The sequence below is a fragment of the Octopus sinensis genome, linkage group LG6 (assembly GCF_006345805.1).
Source record: "Octopus sinensis linkage group LG6, ASM634580v1, whole genome shotgun sequence".
In the NCBI taxonomy this organism is placed as follows: domain Eukaryota; kingdom Metazoa; phylum Mollusca; class Cephalopoda; order Octopoda; family Octopodidae; genus Octopus; species Octopus sinensis.
In genome coordinates this window covers 86,848,169-86,874,798 of record NC_043002.1, presented here as the reverse complement: position 1 = coordinate 86,874,798, position 26,630 = coordinate 86,848,169, and the positions used below count along the sequence as shown (strand labels likewise).

Sequence of the window (26,630 nt, the reverse complement as noted above, 5' to 3'; positions counted from 1 at the left end):
TTCTGATTACAACACAGTGGGTCATGTCTGGCTGCCTATAGGAACTCCTGTATGCTGACTAGCAGATTCTCATAGCCCCTCAACATTTGAAAAAAAAAAAAAAAGGAAAAGTACCTATCAAGGAAGCAAGAACTTGCAGAGAGAGGGCCTAATGGTCAATTTAGTGAAAACAAAGGTTTTAGCAGGAAAGAAAACAAAATGCTACCAAATGGAAAGTAGTAATGCACAATATGTAAGGAACGGGTGCAAACAATGAATACACAAAAAGTTAAATGGGAAATAATACTGACTGAGAGGGGATATTGCATGTTATAATTGCTCAGGAAGAGAGAGCAGAACCATCATCCAAAAAATGAAGTCTCTCAATTACCTAAAAGGCTCATTATAAATTACTGAGGCTATCTGATCAGTAATGGAGGTAGGTCTTAAAATACATTACCAATGTCAAGGCGAAAAAGGGGAGCTGTTACCTATGTTGTCAACAAAGTACTTTCTTCAAATGATGGGCAGATTGAATATGAAATGTGATACTGTAGCAAGATATGGGCAATGAATACCGATGGCTTATGAAAGCCAAAAATGAAATGAAGTGGTCATGGAGCTGGATCAGTAAGCAAGATCAAATACATGTGAACTCAGAGAAAAGCTAGGTACTAGAGCTATGTAATGTAATGTGCAGACTGTGTTAGTATAGACAAGTGATACATATGAAGAATGACTGTTGGGTGAGAAAGTACCAAATGATATACAAGTAGAAGCCTGTAGAAGACATTAGTGGACAATCTCAATGTTCATGAAGATGAGGGAAGATTGTGATAAGTGATGTGAAGCTGTATTGAAACTGATCCATCCAGCCCATGCCAACATAGTGAAGGCGTAAAATTGATGATGACTATCTTGTAAAGTAAGCAGATCCACACCAAGGAAAATTAGCTGGAAGGGTATACCATACAGTTCCAAATTCAAAAACCAAATAATGGAAATTAAAGTAAATAGTGTGATTTGCCTACAACTGCAATGCAAGAGCTGAGTGTTCTGACTGAGATATCAATTTGATAAAAATTAATATATGAGCAATATTCATTGATAACCATAAAAAGTCATTATTTCAGAAATATGGAAAGATAATTTCTCTATTTAGCAATTAAATGTTCAACTTTTTGAACAATTACTGAGGTACAAGTTTAACAGATAAAATCAATAAAGAATGACATTAAACTCTGCCAAAAGAATTTTCACTCTAAAAGCAATATTTTAACTTTTAACTAAATAAATCACAACAAAAATGAGAATTTGGTGGAATGTTTGCATGGTTAAATTGTTTCCGACAGAGATAAGCAAGAAAAAAATGGAGAGTCAAATACAGCACTATTCTTAATTTCACAATCCTGTTTTACAATGAAGTTAGTATTTTGTCTCAAATACAATTCTCTCTAGAATTTCTGTCACACTTTACACAAGAAAGCAATTATCCTTACCATTCACGTTTTTCTAAATTGTATGGCAGTTTCTGAAAAAACACTTTACAACTTATCTAATTTTATTTGTTCTTTTATTTTACATGTTTTCCATGATAGCATGTGTTAAACAAAAATTATTGAAGCATTGTTTTTTAACCAGATATCCGTCCCGTTGCTCACCCTGGCCTATTTTCCAGATTACAGATATTTTATATTCCAGCTGTCTTCCAAAGCATAGAATCAAAGGCCAATTTATAGATAAGGAACATCATCAAATATTGCCATTTTATTTTTAGCGAAACACTTTCTCTTTCTTGCAAAATGTAGAATGTAAACACTCTACACAGAGACAAACATATATACAATGGGCTCCCATACAGTTTTTGTCAACCAATTCCATTCAAAAAGCATTGGTCAACCTGAGACTAATGTGGAATACACTTGACATGCAATCAGAATTAGTGACCACATGGTTACCAAGCAAACTGTATCCATGTAGCTATGCCTGCTACTATTACTAGAAAACATATTTGTAAATTACAAAGATCATATCTAATTTTTTCTAAATTAAATCTATTGAATTGAGAATCAATTTTGCATTGAACCTATGTCTATACAGAGAGGGACTTGTAGAACATACGATTTAGAATGTACCAGTTTCAGACTGCTAGATATCTCATATTTTCAATAATTCCAAAGTCCAACTAATATTCAAAATAAAAATAATTCTATTACTGAAAGGTTTCATCATCATTTTCATATGTCTTTTCATGCAGGCACATATCAGACAGGACCTTTTGAAGCAGTATTGAAGCCTTAAAGGCTGGATGTGATCCCTAACACCAACATTTTAGTTACAACTTATGACATGTAGGGATATGGTTAACATATTCTAAAAACAGTGATACAGTTTCTAGATAATGAGCTGGTAACATACTCATAATCTTAATTACTTTATCAGAAAATTATTAGAAAAAAGAAAGTTTATACACAATTTTTAACGTATTCAAAATATGTGGTACTCTTATTATTCAACTCCTGCGTACCTATTAGCAATAAAAACCAAAATGTGAAACAAATATAAAAACCTTTAATTTTGTTCTCCAAACGTGTGTCCAGTTCTCTTTCTTTCCTTATTGCCTCATCTGACAGCTTAGGTGCTCCTGGAAAAGCTATGAGGACAATGCTCATGTTATCTCGACTTCCCTGTAAGCAGAATATGAAGGTTATGAAAAATAAATACAAGTAAATAAGAGAGATTTGAAGGATAGGAAAAAAAAAATTTAATTTCAAATGGAATGATATCTAAAACAAATAGGAATCAAATTCATTGATATATTTGGAACCCTATTACATAAATTATCAGATTCTAGTATGCTGTGAATTAAATGCTATCTAAAACATAATAGAAAAATAAAATATCTGAGCAGAAACAATCAAATTCAGGCATTGCATAGTAAATTTGACAGTAATCCAGTTGGTGGTGGATTGTCTTCCTTGGTTTAAAAAACACCAGTAAGTGTAAACCAGGAAATAATTTTATTCTTTCAACAACAAAATATAGCTAATTTATAATTAACAATCACAAAGTGAGATTAAGGTTTGGTTTTTAACCCAGTTTCCAAACAAATCAACTTCAGGGTTCAGTTTTTAGCTCACTAAAATAACAGCTAACACCAGATTGGTTTCGATCTTTTAAATTTTATTTTTCATTTAACAAAAAAGGATTGATTGTAATCAATTAATTAAATTAATTTGTATGAATACGATGTTGGCAGAACTAAAAGGTTAACTTTTATAATATTAACATTGCAGAATAGCAAGAAGTATATAAGATACTTTTATTGAAATTTGTTAATTGGCTTGTATTTGCACACTAGTGGTTGCTTTTTATACTAGAGTGAAAAGAGTTAAGGAATTTTCAGTTGCAGAAAGGGTCTAATAATTTTTTTTCATTTTGTTTACCTAGAAATACTCTGGCACTAAAAAAGATTTCATTAGGAAACTGAAGTATATTATATCCACATTAAGCCTAACATAATAGTATGAAACTAGCATGAAGTAATAAAATATCTGAAATTTCAAAAAAACTAAAAAAAGAATTGAAGTATGGTGTGTGTTCACTGGTTTGTTTCATACCTATTTTCTCATGTTGGTATGGCTTGAATGATTCTTTTTTTTATGACAGCATTTTATGGCCAAATGCTTTTTCTGTTGCCAATCCTTACCTAACTCAAGGACTTTTTCTGCTGCATTAGACTTTGAAAGCACAGAGCTACAGAGCTTATTGTTCCCAGGCAATGTAAACATAGCATCACCATTTTTATCTCAGCAGAAATATCAACACACACAATAGCCTTCAATATGGTTTCTAACTCTTGATTCCACAAAGTATTGGTCAGCTGGAAGCTATGATAGAAGACATTTGCCCATGGTGACAGTGGGATTCAAACCAAAATGATATTGTTATAAAGCAATCTCCATATATCTACACCCGTAGAGTCAAATTTGAGCATATGCTTAATTGAAATTGAGATTTAATACAACATTTGCAAATAACAGAGAATTTAAGCATTTTTCTTTTTTCAAATCATTTAGAAAGTACCTTATTAAACATTTTTTTAATGCTGACAATTAAGCAGCAAAACCAAAGTTATTTCTAGAGTGACTTATTATGTGGAAGAAGAAAGATCTTAATACTTTGTTCAACTACTTTTTAATACTGTGTTCAATTACTTTAATTTTCTTAATTTTAATCCTGATCATTTTCCCCAGTTCTTCAAAATATATTCCTTGCTAATGAAACTAATACTGTTAAAATTTTCATAGTTTTATCATTTAATCTGCCCGTGGCTCAATTAATAAAGCTAATTTCACCCATCCTACTACTATTTAAAACTGATTCATTCTTTAGCTATTATTACAATGTATGTCTAAGCCACACCAACACAAAACATTTTGAACATGGTGCATTTCCATTTAATGTGAAAACTCAAATATTTAACAACAGGTTGCAAAGGAATATTTGAAACTGTATACAGTATTGTTCAAAAGGTGTTCTAAATTCATAGTTTTATTATATGTGAGAAGGAACAATAACTAATTATGTTATCTTTTAAATAATTTAGTAGACATTCAGGTTAAGCAGTGCATTTTTGTTGGGTTTAAAGAAGCAAAGTGTATTCATTTCACTCCTTTCAATGGCAGTAAAAACTCTTAACATATAATCACAAAACCTAATTTAATAATTGTGCACTAATTATATACTTAGTGCTCATTACCATCTTTACTAATTGTGGCCAATTTCTAAACCAAAAGGAAAGCATTAATATTGCATATTTTTGAGGAACAAAGCATTTTCAAAATTGGAAGTGAAGAGAAAAGTTTTGGAAAAAACAAAAATTATGAAATTTGCTGTCAGGAACAGAAAAAAAAAATCTCAAAAAGTTTCTGTTGAAAGCTGTATCCAAAGTTACAAATGTCCCCCAAAACAAAAAAGATATATCTGAAAGACTAATTCCTAACTAGAATAACACAGATAATCTAATTTCAAATCATTTTGCAGGTTAGTAATGAACATTGTAAGAAAAGTCGGTATCAATAAAGCAAATTTCCACAAATTTAAGAATTTTTCTCTTCATTAGCAACATCCTATCAATTTCAAATTTCCTCTAAGCTAGACAGTTGTATTGTCACTGTATCAGTATAGCAAGCATAAAAAAAACATAACCACTGGCTTTTATTTGCTTGCTATGTAGCACCAAAATTCAAATGCTGTGCACTAGCTTTGAAGCTCAAATATTTTTAATCTTTGTGTCAAAAAAATAGCACCATTCAGTGATGTAAGAAAATTTTAGGGAATGTTGATCACAATGAATTATTTTCATATTTGGTGTTAGAAAGGGCATTCAGCCATATATGCCAAATCAGACTGGAGTCTGGTGCAATCCCTCAGCTTACCAGCAATGGTTTAACCATCCAACCCATAACAGCATGGACAACAGATGTTAAATGATGATTTATTTATTGGTTGGGTTTGAAGGAAGGGGCTGTGTTTATTTCTTTCACAGGCTCCAACACTAATGAGACCACCATCATTAATGTCCCTAGTCAACATTTACAACTTGATAGCTGCAGGAATAATTTTTAGGATGGAAATTCCAGGGGATCTGATATTCTAAGGAAGGAAGGAATAAATGTAGTGTTTAGTGCAAGGCCTTGAAGTGGAGACAATATGGGTAATATGAGAGGCGATTGAGTCTAGTGTGCCAGAGTAGAGACAGTACGAGACAAGCCAGCCTAAAGTATAGTGAGAACTGCAGGAGTAAAAGAAAGTAGACACATCGTGTCAGAGGGCCAGAGGTGGGAGACTATTGGTGAGCAACTTACGTCAAACAGTCAAGTGACCTCCCTTTGGATGTAGTCCAGGATGTGTGTGTGTGTGTGCTGCAGCACACACACACACACACACAGCTCCTTTTGGTAAGAGACCAAAAGGACTGGGTGCTGTTTGGACACTGTTAGATACATAGAGTGAAAAGTCTTGGAGCAGTTGCAGTGCTAGGTAAAAGTTGTTTTACCTAGCACTGTGACTGCTTCAAGACTGATTTCTAAGAGTGGGTGATATTCTTCAAGCATTGTAGATCATGTCCTTTGCCTGAACTACTGAAGCACAGCTGTGAGTGAACTACTTGTGCTACTTGGGGCTGAGTTTAGCTGTATGTGGTGTATAACAACAGGGGGAGCATGCTGAAAAGGATGGTATGAAGTCACCTGCTTAGATATTTTTGACAGGGTAGCAAGTGCTGCTACAGATAACTATCAGCAAAAAACTGAGGGCAATTTGACCAGTAGACTAAATTGAAGTACCATAGAGTTTAAGAGAAGGAATGTAGTAAACAGATGAATGATGAACTTAATAGGTGCAGAGATGGTTTGGTAAAGGTTGTCTTCAGAGTAAAAAAAAAAAAAAAGAGTTCAAATATGTTTGGAGCGTCTATTTCTCAGCCAGGGATGTATATAGGGAATAAAACTAACAGATGTTAAGAGAGATGAGGACTGTAAAAGATTTGGTTTTATATGAGAGTCAAAAATGATTGAAGTCATTGGGAATAACGACTTTAGTGAAGGGTGAAGCTAAGTGTTCTTGATACAGGAAGCAATTTGGTCAGAGTTGTTTATTGGAAGAATCCAGAGAGCAATAGAGGAAGTAGATGCATTTAGAGAAGGGGTTGGGAAACTGAACAAGAGTAACTGGAAGTCTTTCTGGCTGATATCCAAGTGTGGTCAGTGAGTGATGAGAGAGTAGAATTTACATGTGGAGGACACCATCTTTCAAAGTGAAGTTTGATAACAAGGGTTGCCACACACAGAAATAAAATGTGGGTTTCTATGCCAGTAAGAGATGATATGTGAAGTCTATGTTGAGAGAACAAGGAAGAATTGTTCAGTAGATTTAATACTTGTTTTTGGCATCTAGAAGTATATTTGCACAGTGGGACACTCTCAAAGGTATTGTGATCTCACAATACCTTCCTGTTGAAAACCTCATCTGTAAGCTTGCCACAGAATGAACTCCACTTAAAAAGTCACTGAGTGAAGTGGCGGATGGAAAACCACAAGACACAATGTACCTACCTCATCTAAAAGTGGAAACCTTTTACACCATACATAAGAGGGCTACATAAAAAAAATGGATACCCAGAATCAAACAGCATGTGTGTGATTTAGCTATTAATACATGAGGTACAAACTACAGTTCACTTTTACATGCCTATAAGCTCTAAGACCAAATGTAAATATACAAGACCATTCATCAAACCTATAAATTGAAATACAATCCAAAAAGAAAGTATTTAACAATCATAACCAAACATTTTTGCATTCTATCAATGTTTATAGCAGATTAATAATGAAGGCTTTAGTTACTTGATAAGGTTTGTATATAAAACCATTAAACAAACAGCATTTCTTCAGAATCAGAACAGGAACTCTTTTTAGAAACTGAAAATTACTATTTCTCCTAGAAAACTATTTCAATCCTGTTTGACATATATAGTACAAATCCATTGTTGAAATTATAACTATTACTTTCAGTTGTTGTTGGCTGCAGGCCATATTGGATAGTAATCAATTTTGGCTCAGCACACAAGCAGAGAGTGATAAAGTAAATACTGAGGAAAAAAAAAAAAAAGCTTGCATAACAAAGTATATGTTAAATCTGTCATAGTAAATAACATGCACAATTTATTGACATTCATGCATAAAAACTTTATTACATAAAATATTTCATCAATATTATATGAATATGGAAATATCTTGTAAAATTAATAGAAAATGCCTTCAAAATTAGAATATTAAGTTGTAAACTCATTTCTTATGATAAATCTGTATGGTTATAAAGCTTTTAGATAATACGCTTCTCAGCAAAAGGTTTTCTAAATTTCTATAATTTATTGAAAATTATTGCAATGGAGAAGACAAAAAAAAAAAAAAGAAGCTTCATTTAAGTTTTATTTACATACTAAAAAAGCAAAATACATCTGGGAGAATATAAATACATCAGAAATAATTTAAATCCTTTGTGACCATATTTCTCATTAAATTATCAGTGAAAGATTTGGATGGATTTAGCAAAACAATCATTCTCTTTCAGCTGGCATTTAGAATATAAAAGGTTTCTCCTTAAGACTATTTTTGTGTACTCATATATAATTTCTGTATCTTAAAATGTTGGGCTATCAATAAAAACCGGAGTTTTGAGACATTTGCTCTAGAAAAACAACATACAGGTACATGGAAGGTAATTTACATTAAGAATAGGACACTGGTATTAAGAAACACACACAAAGAAAAAAAAAATCACATCATCAACTATCCTCTTTTCCATGCTTGCATGGGTGAGATATCCTACCTGTTGCCAACTCTCACCTGTTTTCTAGCAAGGTAATAATTGCTCATGGCTAGACAAATTAAAAAAAAATTTTTTATGGAAAACTGGAAATGAACAACCTTATTTGTATAAAGGTGACATTTGTTTACAACCATCACATGTCAAGACAAGGGTATATACACACGATGGGCTTCTTTCAGTTTCCACCAACCTAATTCATTCACAAGGCTTAAAGGACACTTGATCAAGGTGCCACACACTGAGACTAAACAAGAGACCATTTGGTTGATAAGCAAGTTTCTTAATCACACTAAAATATTTTGTACTTCTCTAAGTTCAGAATCTTAAGACTGTCACTAAACTAAAAGAAACCAACATTTTTCTTACAAAATATCTAATATGTGCAAAACTATCCAAACCATGGGAGCAAAACCAAAATATTGAAAAAGATGACACACACACACACACACAAATATATCATTTTACATCAGCTTTCCAGGTATGGGTTGGACAGATTACACAGTAATTGAGACGAGAGGGTGATAGAGGAGAGAGTAATTGAAAAGTGACAGTGCTGAAAAGTTAAGGTGTTGATAGTTATATGTTTGCTAGTGAGAAATCAAATGATGGATGGTAATAGAAAAGGATGTCATTAATGAGAGGCTGGATATAGAAGTGACAGCTGGCAGCACAGGTGTTGGTAGGGTGTGCCAGATATGAACATATTTGATGCTATCTTCCATATGTAAGTTATCTTGATGAGAGAGAAAAGTGGAATAAGGATAATGGTAGAATCTGCAGTTCCAGTCCCATTCCTCATTACACAGGTGACACAATGCAATGACTAAAAGAGAATAAAGGCGAGTCTCAGAGAAATGAGAGGTTTGGTAATTTCATCCCTAGTTACAAGATGTATAGCTGACTAGTGTATAATCATAGAGTGGTCATAGGCGTGTTTCACTCAGTTCCTGCATAGATCTCCATTAATGTTCTGCAAAATGTGTGTCTCAAATGACGCAATGATTACCATATGTTTTGTTTAGTCAGATGAAGAAGTAGCAGAAAATAAGTGATCTTTATGTCAATAACTCAAAGACCGAAGGGATCTGCTACAACCAGGAAGGCTCAAATAAGCAAAAACAAAAGCCTCTAAAAATCTGCTTTGTTTACTGAGGAAGTAAACGCTGCATCCACAGAAAAGAATATGTCACCACTACCAAAGGATCTTAAGACCTTCTTCTGTGCCATTATGGAATTAGTGCTACTGTTTGGGTACACTGCTTGGACAGTCACCAGATACCAAAAAGCAAAGCTTAGTGGCAAATGTTATGAGCACTTCATGATATTTTAGGGAAGAAACAAAGTGGAGTAGGACATAATCTTCAAATGAAACTGACACACAGTAAAGACACTTTGGTTCTCCTTCATGGATGGTAGACTTTATTATCCTGTTTAACACCACTACCTGGTCCTTGGGTACCTTTGGTGAAGTGTTTTGTTGCTTGCATACAAGCCACTCTCCCACCCACATTCTAGCATTACTTAATTCATTTGTCTCCTACACCTCTCAACATTAATAACCTTTTCTCACTGTTATGTATAATACACACTCAGCATAAATGAAACCACCCTTCATTCTGCATTAATATTCAGCACAGGTATAATCTACGCAACTTAGACACCACAAGACAATCTTACACCAAAAGTAGAGTGCATGAAAGTATCTTCAATTTTAATCCATAACCCCAGCAATCACTGTAAATAAAATCATTGTATACACAAAATTAAAATCTTGTAAGTTACTAGAAATTCTAGATTTAGTTCCCCAATCCTTGACTATATATGGAACTCTTATTGATAAACAAAATTAATCTAATCTAATATTATTAAAACTGCAGTGAAATACAACCAATGTGTATGTCTTTATTGACAAAATGACCCTCCCCAAGTTGAACAATATCTGTTTTAACACACAGTTTCACATCAAGATTTTTGCAGAACAATGTCGAACAATGTCTGATGACAATCTTGCTCTGGTAGAGGAATAAGTGAAATGAGATTAAAAGGATTTTAATACTATGAGGTCCTTCATTAAAGCTTAATTAGACCACTGTTTTAAGTGAAATTAACAGTTTTGTACAATATTTACTGTACTTATTTCAAGTTTATGTATATAAGGTCAATTCATACATTGTTTTATGTTTTTATACACATGGTTATTAATTTCAGTACACTCGTTACCTCTGACCCCAAATCAGTGTAGTGGTAGCTACAGGATAAAGAACTTAGGCCAACTCTTCACAAAATTAAAAAGAATTTTTTTTTTTAGAATTTTATATTATTGGATTGGTAGAATCATTAGTGTGGGGACAGAAAGCACTGGTATTTACTTATGGCTATTTATGATCTGAGTTTCAAACCTCAGGGGTCAACTTTACCTTTTATCCTTTTGGGGAGGGATCAATAAACCAAAATATCACTCCAATACAAGATTTAACATAATCAACTACTTCCACTAGTTTCCAAGTTTCTAACCTTGTATTTGTTTGAAATGATTATTTTTATCATTACTAAGAGGAGTGGATTGGCAGAACTATTAGATCATGAAACAGAATGCCACACACTACTTGTTCTAGCTATTTACCTTAATTTCAAATCATTTCAAGGTCAACTCTACATGCTTCAGTGGGTCAATATTTACAACCATTCCCTATCCCCAAATTTCTGGCCTTGTGCCTATGCTAGAAACATTACTATTAGGCGTAGGAGTGGCTGTGTGGTAAGTAGCTTGCTTACTAACCACATGGTTTTGGGTTCAGTCCCACTGCGTGGCACCTTGCGCAAGAATCTTCTACTATTGCCTCGGGCCAACCAAAGCCTTGTGAGTGGATCTGGTAGACAGAAAGAAGCCCGTTGTATATGTATGTATGTGTGTGTGTGTGTGTTATCCCCCCCCCCTCCAACATCGCTTGACAACTGATGCTGGTGTGTTTACATCTCCATAACTTACCAGTTCGGCAAAAGAGACCGATAGAATAAGTCCTGGGGTTGATTTGCTTGACTAAAAGGCGGTGCTCCAGCATGGCCACGGTCAAATGACTGAAACAAGTAAAAGACTACTACAACAAATATATAGGTACAAGGAGAGCACACAGGTATAAAGGCATCTTTAGTCATGCCAGAGGTAATACAGTTTAGTGCCAGTACCTAAAATGAATCTTGTATACTGTGAAAAAAAAAAAAGGTTCATAATAGGAAGGGCATCCAGCTGTAGAAATTAACCAACAATGTAACATGAGCTTCAACTTATCTACAAGGGCAATAACTCTGAATAAGAAAATTAAAAATCTGTTCAAACCATACCAGCATAAAAAATGGGATTTCAAATGGTGGTGATGTATTTATATCTATCTTCATTACTATTCCATTTATTTCTGTTTAGTGATATAATCATGTACTTCTGTGGGATAAAAATTGTATTTTCTAAGAATGAGTTCTAATACGCCAGAAAATTTTCTAAGCCAACACTCTCCAGTTCACAAGAGTACCAGATTACAACATAGTAAAATATGTAAAACCTAATTTTTATGACATCTTCTCAATTGCATACCACAACGAAATAAGAGTTAATTTTGTTTACTATTATGAATTCTAATGATGTTGATGGTAATTACTTTAGAATTAGTAACAGGTGTCAGATTAAGAGAAAATTACCATTCAAACAGTTATTTTATAAAAAAAATTTTCTTCTCGTGTAACTTGGATACTTTATTCATAAATTTCACAATCTGAATATAGCCAAATTCTTAGTTTACTCCATTACTCTCATAAGTTTACAGTTATAGCACAATAAGGCAGATTTAAGCAGCAGTCCATGACAATTGAGAAATCAACATAAATTCAACATGATAACTAAACCTAAACTAGTTCAAGTAACTAGTATATGACATGGGTAAAAAGTCTCATAGATAAGGAAAGACAATAGCAAGTACAAAGGTATAAAGAAAAGTACTGGTGACTAAGAAGGTTTATTTTTAACCTCTCAGCAGACAGCATCAAAATTATTCAAGGAAAGTGAGTTGTCACCCTCTCAATCCAGCTGAAATAATTTGACTTGTGCAGCTAAAATATTTTGTTTGTAATTTCAAGTTAAATCTTTGCTATTATTTGAAATTAGAAATATTCTTTCAAGGCACAAGGCCAGCATTTTGGAGGAGAGTGTAAGCTGATTAAATCAACCCAAATACTTGACTGATACCTTACTTTATCAACACTGGAAGGATGAAAAGCAAAACTGACTTTGGCAGAATTTGAACTCAATGTAAAAAGCTGAAACAAATACAAGGCTGACATGTAAATGGTTGTGCCAATCCAGTGACAGGAATTGAAATTTTTTATATATTGTGCTTTAGTCAGTAAACCGTTTTCATTATATTCTTCATTCTAATTTTAAATAATCCTTTCAAATCTAAAAAATGTTTACACACCATAATTGGTGGTTTTTATACTGCTGCGAAAAATAAAGCAAATCTGTTCACTTTACTATTAGGAAAATGCTTTGTAGTAAATTAAAGCAACTAAAATGTCCAGCTATCATTTGAGGCAAAATATATCTTTATGGCTCAAGAATTCACTCAGTCACACAGCAGTTGGATAATCTACAAATTTGGGGGTTTGTAAGAGGGTGCTGGATTAAATGTTTAAGACGAGCAAGTACTCAGAAATCTGAGAACTAGTTTGAGATGAGAAGATGCATATAACCAGGAGGTAACTTTAATCCCTTAGCATTCAGATTACTGTCAAATATAATCTTGAGGCTTTGAGATTTCAATGATGTGATTACTTATTTTTACAATGACATTGTTAGGTAGGTGTGAGAGGCTAGATCTGGCCAATTGGAACATAAAACAGGTTTCAAATTTTGGGCCACATATGGCCAGTTTAAACACTTAAGGGTTAAAAAAGAAAAAAAAAAATTAGCTTCAAATTTTGACTCAAAGGCCATCAATTTCACAGGAGGGGATAAGTCGATTATATCTACTCTGGTGTTCACCTGGTACTTATTTTATCCATCCCGAAAGGATGAAGGCAAAGTTGACCACAGCAGAATTTTTTGCTTGGAATGCTAATGATTCTGCCAGCTCACCACCAATATTAGGTCTCTGACAAGCCTTTGCTACCTTAAATTTTTAATTTAATTATGTTAACCCCATTTAAATATACCTGCCTCAAATTTCTTTTTTTTTTATTTATATTCTGTATAAAATCTGCCCATAAATTTCATGCTAAACCTTATCTTTCAATGATGATGAATCTGATCAACCAACCAATCCTTAAGCTCTACTCTTCCTACATGGGACCAATAAGTTAAAACTACCCTTAAAGCAATAAACTATAAAACCTTTTATTTTTGGAGAAATTTCAAGTTAGAAACAAATTAGGAAACAAATTTGTAATTTTTAAGATAAAATTTTGAGAAATTTTATGAAGAGCCAAATAACTAAACTACTGATTCAAAAATAATAAAATTATGACAATGAGAACAAAATTCTTTAAGAATAACTAATGCTAATATCCGTGGAATATGATGTGTGACAAATCTATTCTACCAAAACAAAATATTAAGAGATTTATTAGAAAATCCAGATAAGTTAATAGAATTACAAATGTGACTTCCTGTTGAAATGGTTAAGACTGGATGCCAAAATGATGAATGTGTTCCAACTCCATACTAGTTCACCAAATATGGAGCAGTAAACAGTAAAGCTTGACCCTGGTTCAGTCTAATGTAGGCATTCCTCTACCTGAAAACCAACACCCATAATTGAGGCCACACCAGTCTTATCACAAAATGGAGGGGAAGCAGGGAGAGAGAGAGAAAGACAATTGCAACTTTTTGAATAAGAGAAAAAGGGAAGGGCCAACAAGTTACTCATATGCTTACAGATACTGCCAAAAATTTTTTATACATATTAATAGAAATAGATATAATCTGTAGAAAAGACAAAAGTGAAAATAAAACTATGGTTTTTGATGAAAAATTTTTTACTTTTTGAAGATGAAGCCAACTAATTCTTATAAAATAAGTAGGCATTTTCTTTTTAAAGATTAAAAGAGAAAATGGTTGTTATTTAAAATTCTTTAAAAAATTAAAACTATAATATCAGGACAGGTTTTTTTCCTAGAATAAAATGCATGGGCTTATAGATTAAGCTGGTTATCTTGTTATAAATGGAAATTAAATCTATAACAGATGCAAGAGGCATGGCTGTGGAGTAAGAAGCTTGCTCCCCAACCACATGGTTCTGGGTTCAATCCCACTGCGTGGCACATTGGGCAAGTGGATTTGGTTAACAGAAATTGGGAGAAGCCCATCATATATATATAAAAAGAATAAAAAGTTTTGAATGGTACAACAATGCACTATAATATAGACAATGGGCTATTTACCTGTTGTAATTTAGTCATCCATAGTCTGATATGATTATTTCAGAATAATATTCCTTATTCAGATATTCTTAGATGGCATTCCTGCTATAATCAGTTTTCTAACGGCTTTTCTTTTTTATTTTTTGGAAGCATCTCAGCAGTGGTCTCACGAGGCTCCTTCCGGAATTCTTCATGAAAAGTGTGCGAGGTCGGCTATGTCTCAATCTCGTGTGTGCTGGTACATCCATAGCGCTGCTTCTAAGTTACGTATTATATGTGCAGCTTCCTCTTTTTTGTTAAAAACTACAGATGAGTATATTATCAAAAATGAACCTACACGCATCCAGATGTATCTAAATAATGTATTGATTACCAACCTCCAGCCTGTTGTTAATTTGGGGCCCTAGTCTGTCTATGATTATAGCTTCCTTAATTCTTAAGTTACCCAAATTTCTTTCATTGGCCTCAATTGTGACTGTTCTGCTTTTGTCGGTGTTCCGGCATCTGTCTAGATGTTTTCTGAAGGAGGAAGCTCTCGTGTTCAGATGTTCTTTGATGTGGACATGTAACAGGCTTGTTGTGCTACCCACATAGGACTTGTTGCATTTGTTACATTGTATTCTATACACAGCATTTACCCGTTGGCATAAATCTGTGTCACGGATGGGACAGTTTGTTAGGGTACATTGATTGTTGTCCCTTATTCGTTTCTTAGTGAGGTGTCCTCTCAGAGAGGGGCCCTTCTCTCCTTATGGCTCTTCGGATGGATGTAGTTATCCTCTTGCTAAAATGGGGTATTTTAAAGAAGCATGTATTGTTGGGTTTTCTATGTGTTCAGCGTGTTGGTCGTCTTGGGTACTTAATCCAATTTACAATGGATCTAGGGTACAACAGGGTAAATAGCCCATTGTCTATATTACAGTGCATTTTGTACCATTCAAAACTTTTTATTCTTTACAAACAATACACAATGCTTCAAGCGAACAACAATACTCTCATATATCATCATCATCATCGTTTAACGTCCGTTCTCCAATATATATATATATATATATATATATACACACACACACATACATACACAAACATACATATATACACCAGAGTAAGCACATAAATGCGAAACAAGACGGAAAAAATAGTACTAATACTAGGGGTAGAGTAATATACTTTGTAATAAAGTATGTGTGTGTATATATATATATATATATATATACACACACCACCACCACCACCATTTAACGTCTGCTTTTCATGCTGGCATGAGTTAGACAGTTTGATAAAACAGAGCTGCACCAGGTTCCAGTCTGATGTGGCATGGTTTCCCTTCCTCATACCATATTACACACATACACACGTGTGTATATGTATATATGTGTTTGTCCCACACACCGTCACTTGGCAACTGATATTAGTGCTTATGTCCCTGTAACTTGGTGGTTCAGTAAGAGACTGATAGAACAAGTACAAAGTCCTGTGGTTGATTTCTTCTGACTAAAAAAGAGAAAAAAAACCCATAAAGGTGGTGCTCCAGCATGGCCATAACCAAATGACTGAAACAAGTAGAAGAATAAAAGAATCCGCAAATTTGTATACATTTTAATTTTTGGAAAGTAGTGACTTAATAAATGTAATATGATTGTTCTAAAAGTATTAATTTACAGAAGTTATCAAGTGATCAACTGACAGATAATATTAGTCAGCGCAACAGTTTATCTTTAATTTATCCAAACCTATTCTCATTCACTATCACATTTAACACTCCACAACTAATAACTGTCTCAAGTATCTCCTGGTTTCATGCCTGTATCCTATCAACAGTTACATTATAAGTGAAGGAGTAGAGAGGCTTATTTGAATCATGGGTGACCTGCAGCATGAACTGTATGAAGTCCTTTTGTTATTTTGTATGGCACACAATCATGTCAGAACATAACTTTTTATCACAATTCTGCAACAATCTTTATGTCTGACAATTTCATTTCACTATTCACATAGTCTCTCACAAATTTTATGGGTTACTTAATGTAATGTTTTACTGTACTACATATGGTTTATTTGATTATTGTTTTAGTGTTGTGGCCTTAATATCTAATATGAACAAAAAGGCCTGCAGACAGATAAAGGTTGGTTTTGCCTTCACTCAACCTACTAGAAGCAGATACCAAATCCCACACAGATCATATTCATCTTGACACATTGGATAACATCCCAGGTACACTGACCTAAAAATAAATTATAGGAATCGTCTTTGTTGGAATGCCTTTCATCAGTTCTGCTGACATGGAGCTAAAAAACAATATTAATGAGATAAAAAAGGAGTCTGTGAGATTATCTGCTAGGAACAACCAAATCTCCCTCATACCATACCCTACAAATCTTATAAAAAGGATACATTGAATATTGTAGTCCTAAATATCAGAAAAGATAGGATAGTCACAGCATGAATCCTCCTCCTCCTCCTTTAACGTTTGTTTTCCATGCTTGCATCACTTGAATGTGAATGCCATTGGTTTAATCATGCTTGACTAGGAGCTAAAACAACTCATTCATAGCCATAGCATGAATATAATTATGTTTTCACCAATATCTCTGAATGCAATTACTTTTTCATTTTGCAAGTCATGTTCATCACATATCTAAACTATTCAGATGAGTTTTCAAGGGAAATGAGAAAAAAATTTTCAGGTTCTTCTCTTAATTTCATTCCTTAACCTTAGTTTATCATCATGTGTGTATGCATTCTCAAGCTGGGATTGGACTAAGAACTTTTATACAGATCTGTAGTACCTTACTCACTATGAAATGGATGAATAATACAGTTATCAAAATTGATTTATTTGTACTATTTGTCAGTGGCATAGTAGACAAGTAAGTTAGAACTTAATGTGAAATAAAGGTTTGACAGTTCAAGTTTATGCTCAATACATGTCTACAACAATATACATATATTTGTTTTAAAATTTGATTAACAATTCTAATATTTTTCTTTTATTAGAAAACTACATTCAATTAAAGAAAAAACATTTCCGTTACTATATGTTCTCTACTTTCTGTAAGGTTTATCAAGATAAAAGAATAGGACAATATACAGCTGATTAATGGTTTACAGATTAAATGGAAAATTTAATAATTAGCTTTATAACTTTTCAAAATTCATTTAAAAAATGGAAAGGTCTATGTGACATAGCACGAAATTTAGCTCAATTTCAGTCTACTTATGTAATGGGAAAATAATATATTATTAAGTTTTTTTATAAGAATCTAGGTTTGATATACAAGATAGACATATGAGGGAGAAAATACAAAATATCATTTATTATTTACTTTTACTTGTTTCAATCAATGGAATAAAGCCATGCTGGGCTAATGGCTTTTTTCTTGATCAAATCAATCCCATCTTACTTTAAGTCTGGTATTTATTCTATCAATCTCTTTTGCCAAACTTTTGATATGGACATAAACCAACATGAGTTGTCAAGTAGTGGAGACAAACATACACACACACATACACCAGGCTTTCACACTGTTTCTGCTCACCGAATTGATCAACCTGGAGTTAAAGAAGAAAATACAATGGAACCAACCTCAGTTTATGAATTAATTTATTCCTGAAGGTTGCTCGAAATGTTCATTAACTGAAACTAAATTTTCCATAGGAAAGTCAAGAGAAAGAACAGCGAATTCGAGTAGAAATGTGCACTGAGTAAAAGCTAGACAGTGACATGCTCTCCCACTGATCCTCTGAGCTTGTCACCAATTATTGTTGCTGACTTGCATGTTCATTACTCAAGACACTGTTCATCACCCAAGACGTTTTATGCTTGTAAAATTACTTGTAAACCAGTTTGTTCATGATGAGAGACATTTGTAAACCAAGGTTCCACTTGTTCAAAGGCTGCACAGTGGGACTGAACATGAAACTATGTAAGTGCAAAAAGGACTTCTTAACACGTAAAATGTGGAAAGAAAATTTAGTCTATAAGTAATTTAATGTCATCCAAAAGCTCTAAACATAGCAGAAAATTAATGTGTACATTAGATAGCAATTGTCATCCTACATATGTCCAAATCTCTTTACAGCAATCAGATATATGTAACTGCTATAACCTATACAGCTCTTTCAAGGAACGGTTAAAGTACATATTTTTAACAGCCATATGTATTTATAAGCTGGTAAAGGGATGTCAGTAATTTCATACATTGGGAATTTTTTTTTCTAAGTATTGTGCCTTACCTGTAGGTGTGGTTATATATAATATTGGTTGGAATTCCACTGCACATTTACTAACTAGGCATGGTCTAAAAATTATACGTAATTATTTACTCATATTACAAATAGCTGTGTGTTGTAATCATAATCTAAATGAGTAATGATTACTGCCAGCAGTTTCCATTTTTTCATAAATCAATACTGGTGTGTATAGAGAGAAATAATTACCAATATTGCAGCAGCTTCTACTGATAGAGGTACTATGGCAGAAAAATAAATGAAGTGCTAAATTACAGACCAGGTAGTCATCAAATCAAACACTGATTGTTGTCACTTGGGACAAGGTACATAACTGATGCAAGTTTGCTTAGCTGATAGAAACAGGTTCCACTCCTATTTTTACAAAAATTACAAGTAAATGAGCATTGGGCTGTAAAATTGTTTCAATGAACACCAACCCACTCATGTTAACTTAGGAAAAGGAATGAAAAAAAGGGGGTGGCAGAATTTTCTAATATCTTAACTTCAATCTTTATGAGTAAAGTGAATGTTTAAGAGTGCATATTTTGTGTATTTTGGTTACTTCGATGTTTTCTATTAAAAACACCCTGATTTAAACAAAACTTACTTTTAAATAATATAGAAAAAAAAATTATGTATAAGAAATATTTACAATTAATGCTAAACAAAAATTACAATTACGAAACAAAGTTCAAAAATTTAATTAAAAGAGCAAGTCTGCTTCACAATCACATGATTTACAGTTCAGTCCCACTGCACAGTACCTTGTACTAATGACTTCTAACATTCTGAGTCAACCAATGCCGTGAGTGAATTTAGTAGGTAAAGACTGTAAGAAGCCCAACTTGTGTGTGTGTACATGCATACATGATTATAGACATCCCACAATTCTGCTTAAGCAAAACAGTGAATGGGGTGTACATTCTTGGTTAACATTACAACTAGTAACTGTACTACCGAAGACCTGTGAAATAAAAAAAAATCCCTTAGTTGAAAAACAGGTATGGGTTGGTGACAAATAGAGCATCCAACCATAAACTGACTTAAATATGCTCCTGTCCAGTCCATGCTAGCATGAAAAAAACATGTTAAATGAACATTATCCTATTAACCCTTTAACATTTAAACTGGCCATAACCAGCCAAAATATTCTACTTCTTTTATGACCAAACTGGTCAGATCTCAACTCTCACACTAACCCTACAATATCAGTCTAAAAATTAAGTTACCTCTGAAAAATCTCAAAGCTATAACATAATGTATTATTAATACGAAATAACGAGAATAAATAAGCATTATTTCTGATAGAATAATTGTGAACGTTAAAGGGTTAAATTTAATTACACTACATTATCATTGCTTTTACGTCAACTTTACTATGGTGGCATGCATTGGATGAGACTGTGGCAGTAGAGTCACTCAATTTGAGAGCAGTCATAAAATTTCTTTCCAGTAATTGTTAAAAACATTATGGAGATGTACTTGCAGAGCAAGTGACCTGATCTGAGATCATGTGCTGGAACGAAAACAATTGCAACATAAAGCTGTAAACTTTGATACTTAGCTTTATTTGCTCCCCCCCTCCCCAGCAAAGGGAACTACTTCAGGATATGATTTCACAAAAGTAACATCATATACTGAAGTTTAAAACTATACTGGTTACAGAAATTTAAAATTATAAAAACTTTTTTAAGAAAACTCAGTTTATTTAATAATGGTTTTTGTGCAAGTTTCATAGCAATTTCAGTTTTGAATTGTAACTGTATGAACAGACACTCTAATTTTAGTAAAAAATAGCTTAATTGAATGAATACTGAAATTTTAGTGACATGTAAAACATTTCATACAAAGAAAAATTGTATTTGTAAAGAATTCAGTTATATTCTAAAACAAACTTAACTTATTTTAAAAAAATATTTACAGCTTCTCAACAATTATTCCCATTTACATTATTTTAATTAACTTATGTTTTGTGAAACAAAGCTTACTTTTCTAAATTATTATTTCACAATTAAGATCTATTCAGTTGCAAAATATTTGGAGATTTGATAAGTATTTTTAAAATTATTTTGCTCTTATTTGGATAGTTTTGTCCAGAATCAAATATTCTTGTCTCAAGTATATAGATTGACAAAGTGACTGGACTTGATGGGCTTACTTCAATTGCTCTCGAAGCACTAAACTCCAGAGCTAGATCCCATTACAATATATGGAAACATTCAATGATGCAATCCTATTTCCTAGAAAAGCAACCTTGCTGACTGCCAGCTATTGATATATTGCACTCACTGAGTTTAACGCCTTTCTCTATGACCACCAGTACTAACATCACGTTATGCGTTATATGCACTTTTGACAAGTTGTGGTGCACCTAAGCACTGTATACAATTTCATTATTATTATTATTATTATTATTTAAAAGCAGTACCTAACAATAGCAAATCCTTTGAATATGCCTAGCATAAAAACATCTTGGTTAAATTAACAGCTTATGAGCTCAATGCAGCTATAATGTTTTGAATCAAGTTTTTCTATTAAGGCTGCCTCTAATACACATACTATCAACTTAACTTAACTCAAGGCTATTCCAAAGTTGAAAGTATGTGCTGGAACAAAAACAATTGCAGCGTGGAGGGTGTTTATAAGCCATTTAAGAAACACGCAAAAACCGTTAAGATTCACTTCAACATTTAAATTTAATTTGTCAAAATATTTTCGTTGCTTTCAGACTACGACCTGTTCACTGACAGGTCAGAATTTTGTCAGTGAACAGGTCGCGGTCTCAAAGCGACGAAAATATTTTCACAAATTAAATTTAAATGTTGAAGCGAATCTGTTTTTGTGTGTTTCGTAAATGGCTTATAAATATCTGTGAAGAAATTTGAAATGCTAACTTTAAAAATTACTATAAAATGTGAAATGAGTTTACTAGAACAAGCAATATTTAAATTATAAAAAGCACAGGCATGGCTGTTTAGTCAAGAATTTCATTTTGCAACCATGTGATTTCAGGTTCAGTCACAGTGTGTGTGACACTTTAGGCAATTACATTTTGCTATAGCCTCAGGCTAACCAAAGCTTTGAGAAGATTTGATACAGAAACTGAATGAAGTCTGTGAGTGTGTGTGTACATTATATCTCCTTGCCTAGTCATCACAGGATAATTGTAAATGGGTGTCACTGACATATAAGCAATGTCATTCATTTCCAGTATTCAGCAAAAATATGCGTGGCCATGGGGAAATATTACCATGCTTGGAAATAGGTGAGAGTTGCTGACAGTAGAAAATCTGCCTCAATAAATTCCATCTGAACTATGCAAGCATGGAAAAGTGGATACTAAGATTACAACCCTCACACATGTGCATCTGCCTTGACATTGTGTAATTGTAAACAAATTCCACCATCATACAAGCTATGACATATATTTGCAATCTGCTGTAAAAACATGTGCTTTCATTTTTAAAGAACCAGAAGAAATCTTATCTTGTTTGGAAATAGGTAATGGATGCATCCACTTGTAGGAAATTTGCCTCCTCAATTTCGTCCAATCCATGCAAGTATAGGGAAGTGGAAATTAAAATGATAAAATGGATGTAAATTCTCAGAAGGTGATTTGATTTATTATTGTCTATCATTATCTTAGCAAGAGATGCAACTCAATAGGTTATCTCATGGACTCTTATTGCAACTGATATTCTTTTCCTAAAACCAAAAAAATAAGAAGGTTAAAGAACCATCACCTTCAAGCTGAATCTGTGATGGTAATAAACTGCGAACAGAAATTCTACTCTGCAAACCAGAGGGAAGGCAACCCATCTAGAAGAGCAATAATTCCAAACAAAAATTTCTGTAGTGGAGATGTGGACTTTAGAAGCTACAGTGAAGGCAACCCATCAAGGAGTAACAGTGAAGAAAACTGAAGCATTATAAAAGGCAAACCATTCTTGTCACACAATGACTAGTATGAGTGCAATGATAAAATGCGCTGTAAAGTAGTTTGTAGTAGAAAGGGCATCCGATGTAAACAACACACCAAAAATATATTCAAAATTAATGAAAAATTGCAATGTATGGGGCTAATACTTGAAATGTTTGTACAGCACATGATAGGTGGCCAGGCAGGAAATATAACCATGTGCGAGAACCCCATAACTGTCATGATTGCACCAACTCTTCTTTTTCCAAGATAAATAGACATTTGCCACTCAGCTGGCAAAAATGAGTAGTACCTGTATTTCAAAGGGCCAACCTTGTCACACTGTGTCATGCTGAATCTCCCTGAGAACTACATGTCTGTGGAGTACTCAGCCACTTGCAAGTGAATTTCACAAGCAAGCAGTTCTGTTGATCGGATCAACTGGAACCCTCATTATCATAACCGACAGAGTGCTTGTTAGTTAAATAGACATTAAGCAATCAAAACACTAGAAGCTCTCAAGTCTGACAGGTACTAAACATCATGGTTGCTACCATCAATGTTGGATGGTAGGTTTAGAGAGAGATACTAGAGCAGAAGTCAATAGATATGTGCTGTGTACATGAGGTAAGATGGGGAGAAGAGCCTCAGTTAGGTTCCTCATGATCTCAGATAGAAACAAATTTTTTGAAACGGGTAACAGCGCTGATAGATAAAATAATAAAAATAGAGTATGTAATAGAACAAGTAAGCTTAGATAAGTTAAATGTAATAAAACAGCAATAGTGATCTCTGCATTTGCACAATCTGGACTGACAAATGAGCAAAACAAGACCATTTCTACAGGTCCCTTTTTCACACTAAATAACAAATAGTAACTTCGTTAGCACTGCTGAGGACAATAGACATGTTGGAAATGGTCATGATGGCTATTTTGATGTGCATAAAATAAAGAGGGATTGAAGCACCTGATTTCTGATGCAAATAACCTAATCATTTCTAACACTAACTTCAAGAAACCAGTCACTCACCTGATCACCTACAAGTGAACATCTAAGTGCAGGAGAACAAATAAGGATATCAGATAACTAGAAGAGAGGCTAAATGTTAAGTACATTTCTCAAGAAGAGAAGTAAGAAGTAACAGGCTTGCCAATATTGAGAATTAGGTGTGAAGTGTTCCAGATTGTAAAACAATGTATCAGTATGAACTAGGACACTCTTAGTGAAAAGTGTGTAATGATAGCAGTATACTTGCTCTGACACTGGCAAGAAAGAGGCATGGAAATTTTATTACAAGAGGTTACTGAATAAGGAGAATTCATAAGAGCAAGTACCTCAGGTATATTGGGAGCCCAATGGCCATAAAGGATATAGAAGCAGAGAAAGCAGCAGGAGCACAAGAGCTAGTGGCTGAGATGCTGAATATACCTGGCAACACAGGACATGCACTCAATCCATCATAAGGATGAACCAAGTACATACCAAATCTGCATCTTGTCTAAATTAAATCTCTTTCTAATTAGTTGTGCTATAAGCTTTTCATTAGAACTAAGATGGGAGAACCACTGATGCCATTTTCCTTATGAGTTATCTCCAGAGGTTCTTGGCAAAAACTAAGCCACATTGCAGATTTATACAAGGCTTTGGCAAGGTACCCCACACTATAGTTTAGGTACAGATAAATGGCTTGTGAGCAATAGGAGTAACAAAGTCTTACAAATTCTTAGAGAATTCACGAGTTATAGTTGATAGTTTCCATACCTTGGTAATTAAATTAGCAGTGTTCCTGATAAAATCGTGGCACTCAGTCGGTTACAACGATGAGGGTTCCAGTTGATCCGATCAACAGAACAGCCTGCTTGTGAAATTAATGTGTAAGTGGTTGAGCACTCCACAGACATGTGTACCCTTAATGTACTTCTCAGGGAGATTCAATGTGACACGGTGTACGATAAGGCTGGCCCTTTGAAATACAGGTACAACAGAAACAGGAAGGAAGAGTGAGAGAAAGTTGTAGTGAAAGAGTACAGCAGGGTCCGCCCCGCCCCCCTGCTGGAGCCTTGTGGAGCTTTAGGTGTTTTCACTCAATAAACACAATGCCCAGTCTGGGAATTGAAATTGCGATCCCACGACCGCGAGTCCGCTGCCCTAACCACTGGGCCATTGCACCTCCACTTGATAAAATTGTCAGAATAAGAACTGGGTGGAAAAAGATCAGGAAGCTTTACCTCGACTGGCAAAACGGATAGTCTCTTTCTGAGTGAAAATGTCACAATGCTACTAGTGTACAAATGTAATATTGCACATTAGTAAATACTGGACATTGAATGCGAATGAGTGATAGCTAAGAAAGAAATTAGGTAAGCATGTTCACTGGACATGTAATATTAATGTGCATGAATGACAGATCAAATGAAAAGAGAGAAAAACTAGATATAAGAGGGATAAGGTGTGGCTGGTGTACAGGAGACTAAGCTTGTGTGAACAAGTTAAGCATGTAGAGGATGACAGATAGGTGAAGAAGTACCAAGCAAAGTGGAAGGAATATGCAGAAGTGAAAGACCAAGGAAGACATGACAAGAAGTGGTGAACGCTGATCTCAGGAGGCTGAACTTCAGGGCAGAGATAAAGGACTGTGACAAGTGGTAAGATGCTGTATTAGAGAAAACCCATTTAAACCTATGGCAAAGCATGGAAAAACAGGCATAAAATGATATGTACATATTAAAAAATTCAATGACAGCTGAATTGCATTTCATTTTTTGATAGATTTTAATATACTGTACTACCTTAAACATGACAACACTCAACAATAAAAATGAAAAAGATGTCATATTAACTTTAATTGGCAATTCTCTTCCCAAATTGTCAGAAAAGTTACAGCTGCTTTTCTCAAAATACCCTATTATATCAGTAGGAAATTGAAACCACTTGGTATTACTCTGACTAGTAAAGTGTTAATGTGTACTAAGGAAATCCTCCAGCTCTCAATATAATACAGATAAAAGGACTGTATCCACCTTCAGTTTGAAAATTCCTTATTTGGCAAATCTAATATGAAATGATATATAAATCAAATTTGTGGTTTCCAAGGAGAGAGAGAGAGAGAGAGAGAGAGAGAGAGAGAGAGGAGAGAGAGGAGAGAGAGAGAGAGAGAGAGAGAGAGAGAGAGAGAGAGAGAGAGAAAGAAACTTACCTGGACAGAAAAATGAGGAAAAAGAAGAATTTGGAATTAATCTGTAAAATAGATTAATCATACCTAATTACAGTTTACAATTAGTAATTAGGAGTTGCAATGACCAAGTTGAAACATGTCAACTCCACAGCTCATGATTTTTGTGACATGATAAAGATAGAATGTATTGTACAGTTAAGATAATTAACTCTTCAGTCAATGTATTTAGAATTAGCTGCTGAGATAGAAGGTCCTCTATGATTGTGTGATGATCTAACTAGATAATTGAAAAACATTGAGGTCTGACTAAATTCTACCAGAACTGTCTTAGCTTTTACACAACAGAGAAGATAATAGCAAACCCTGCTCTTCAGTATGTGAATAATAATCTTATTGGTATGACAATATATCAATGCTAACAAAAGCAGAGATTTAGCTGCAATTTCTGATAACATAGCAATACAGCACATGCTATTTAGAGCAAGAGTGAAGTAGAAACAGGAACATTTGACTTAAAAA

At 33.9% G+C, this 26,630-nt stretch overlaps 1 protein-coding gene across 10 annotated transcripts in view; it reads right to left on the bottom strand.

Moving 5' to 3' along the window:
• Positions 1-26,630, bottom strand: part of LOC115212964 (protein phosphatase 1B) — a 243,233-nt gene that overhangs the window by 16,698 nt on the left and 199,905 nt on the right. For all 10 annotated transcript variants that reach the window (XR_003881780.2, XM_029781820.2, XM_029781823.2 and 7 more), the window contains one exon: positions 2,549-2,666. Coding sequence is in view for 9 of the 10 variants with exons in the window: in XM_029781820.2 (XP_029637680.1) it covers positions 2,549-2,666 (118 nt within the window). In the remaining variant the exon portion in view is untranslated. The remainder of the gene's footprint in view (positions 1-2,548; positions 2,667-26,630) is intronic.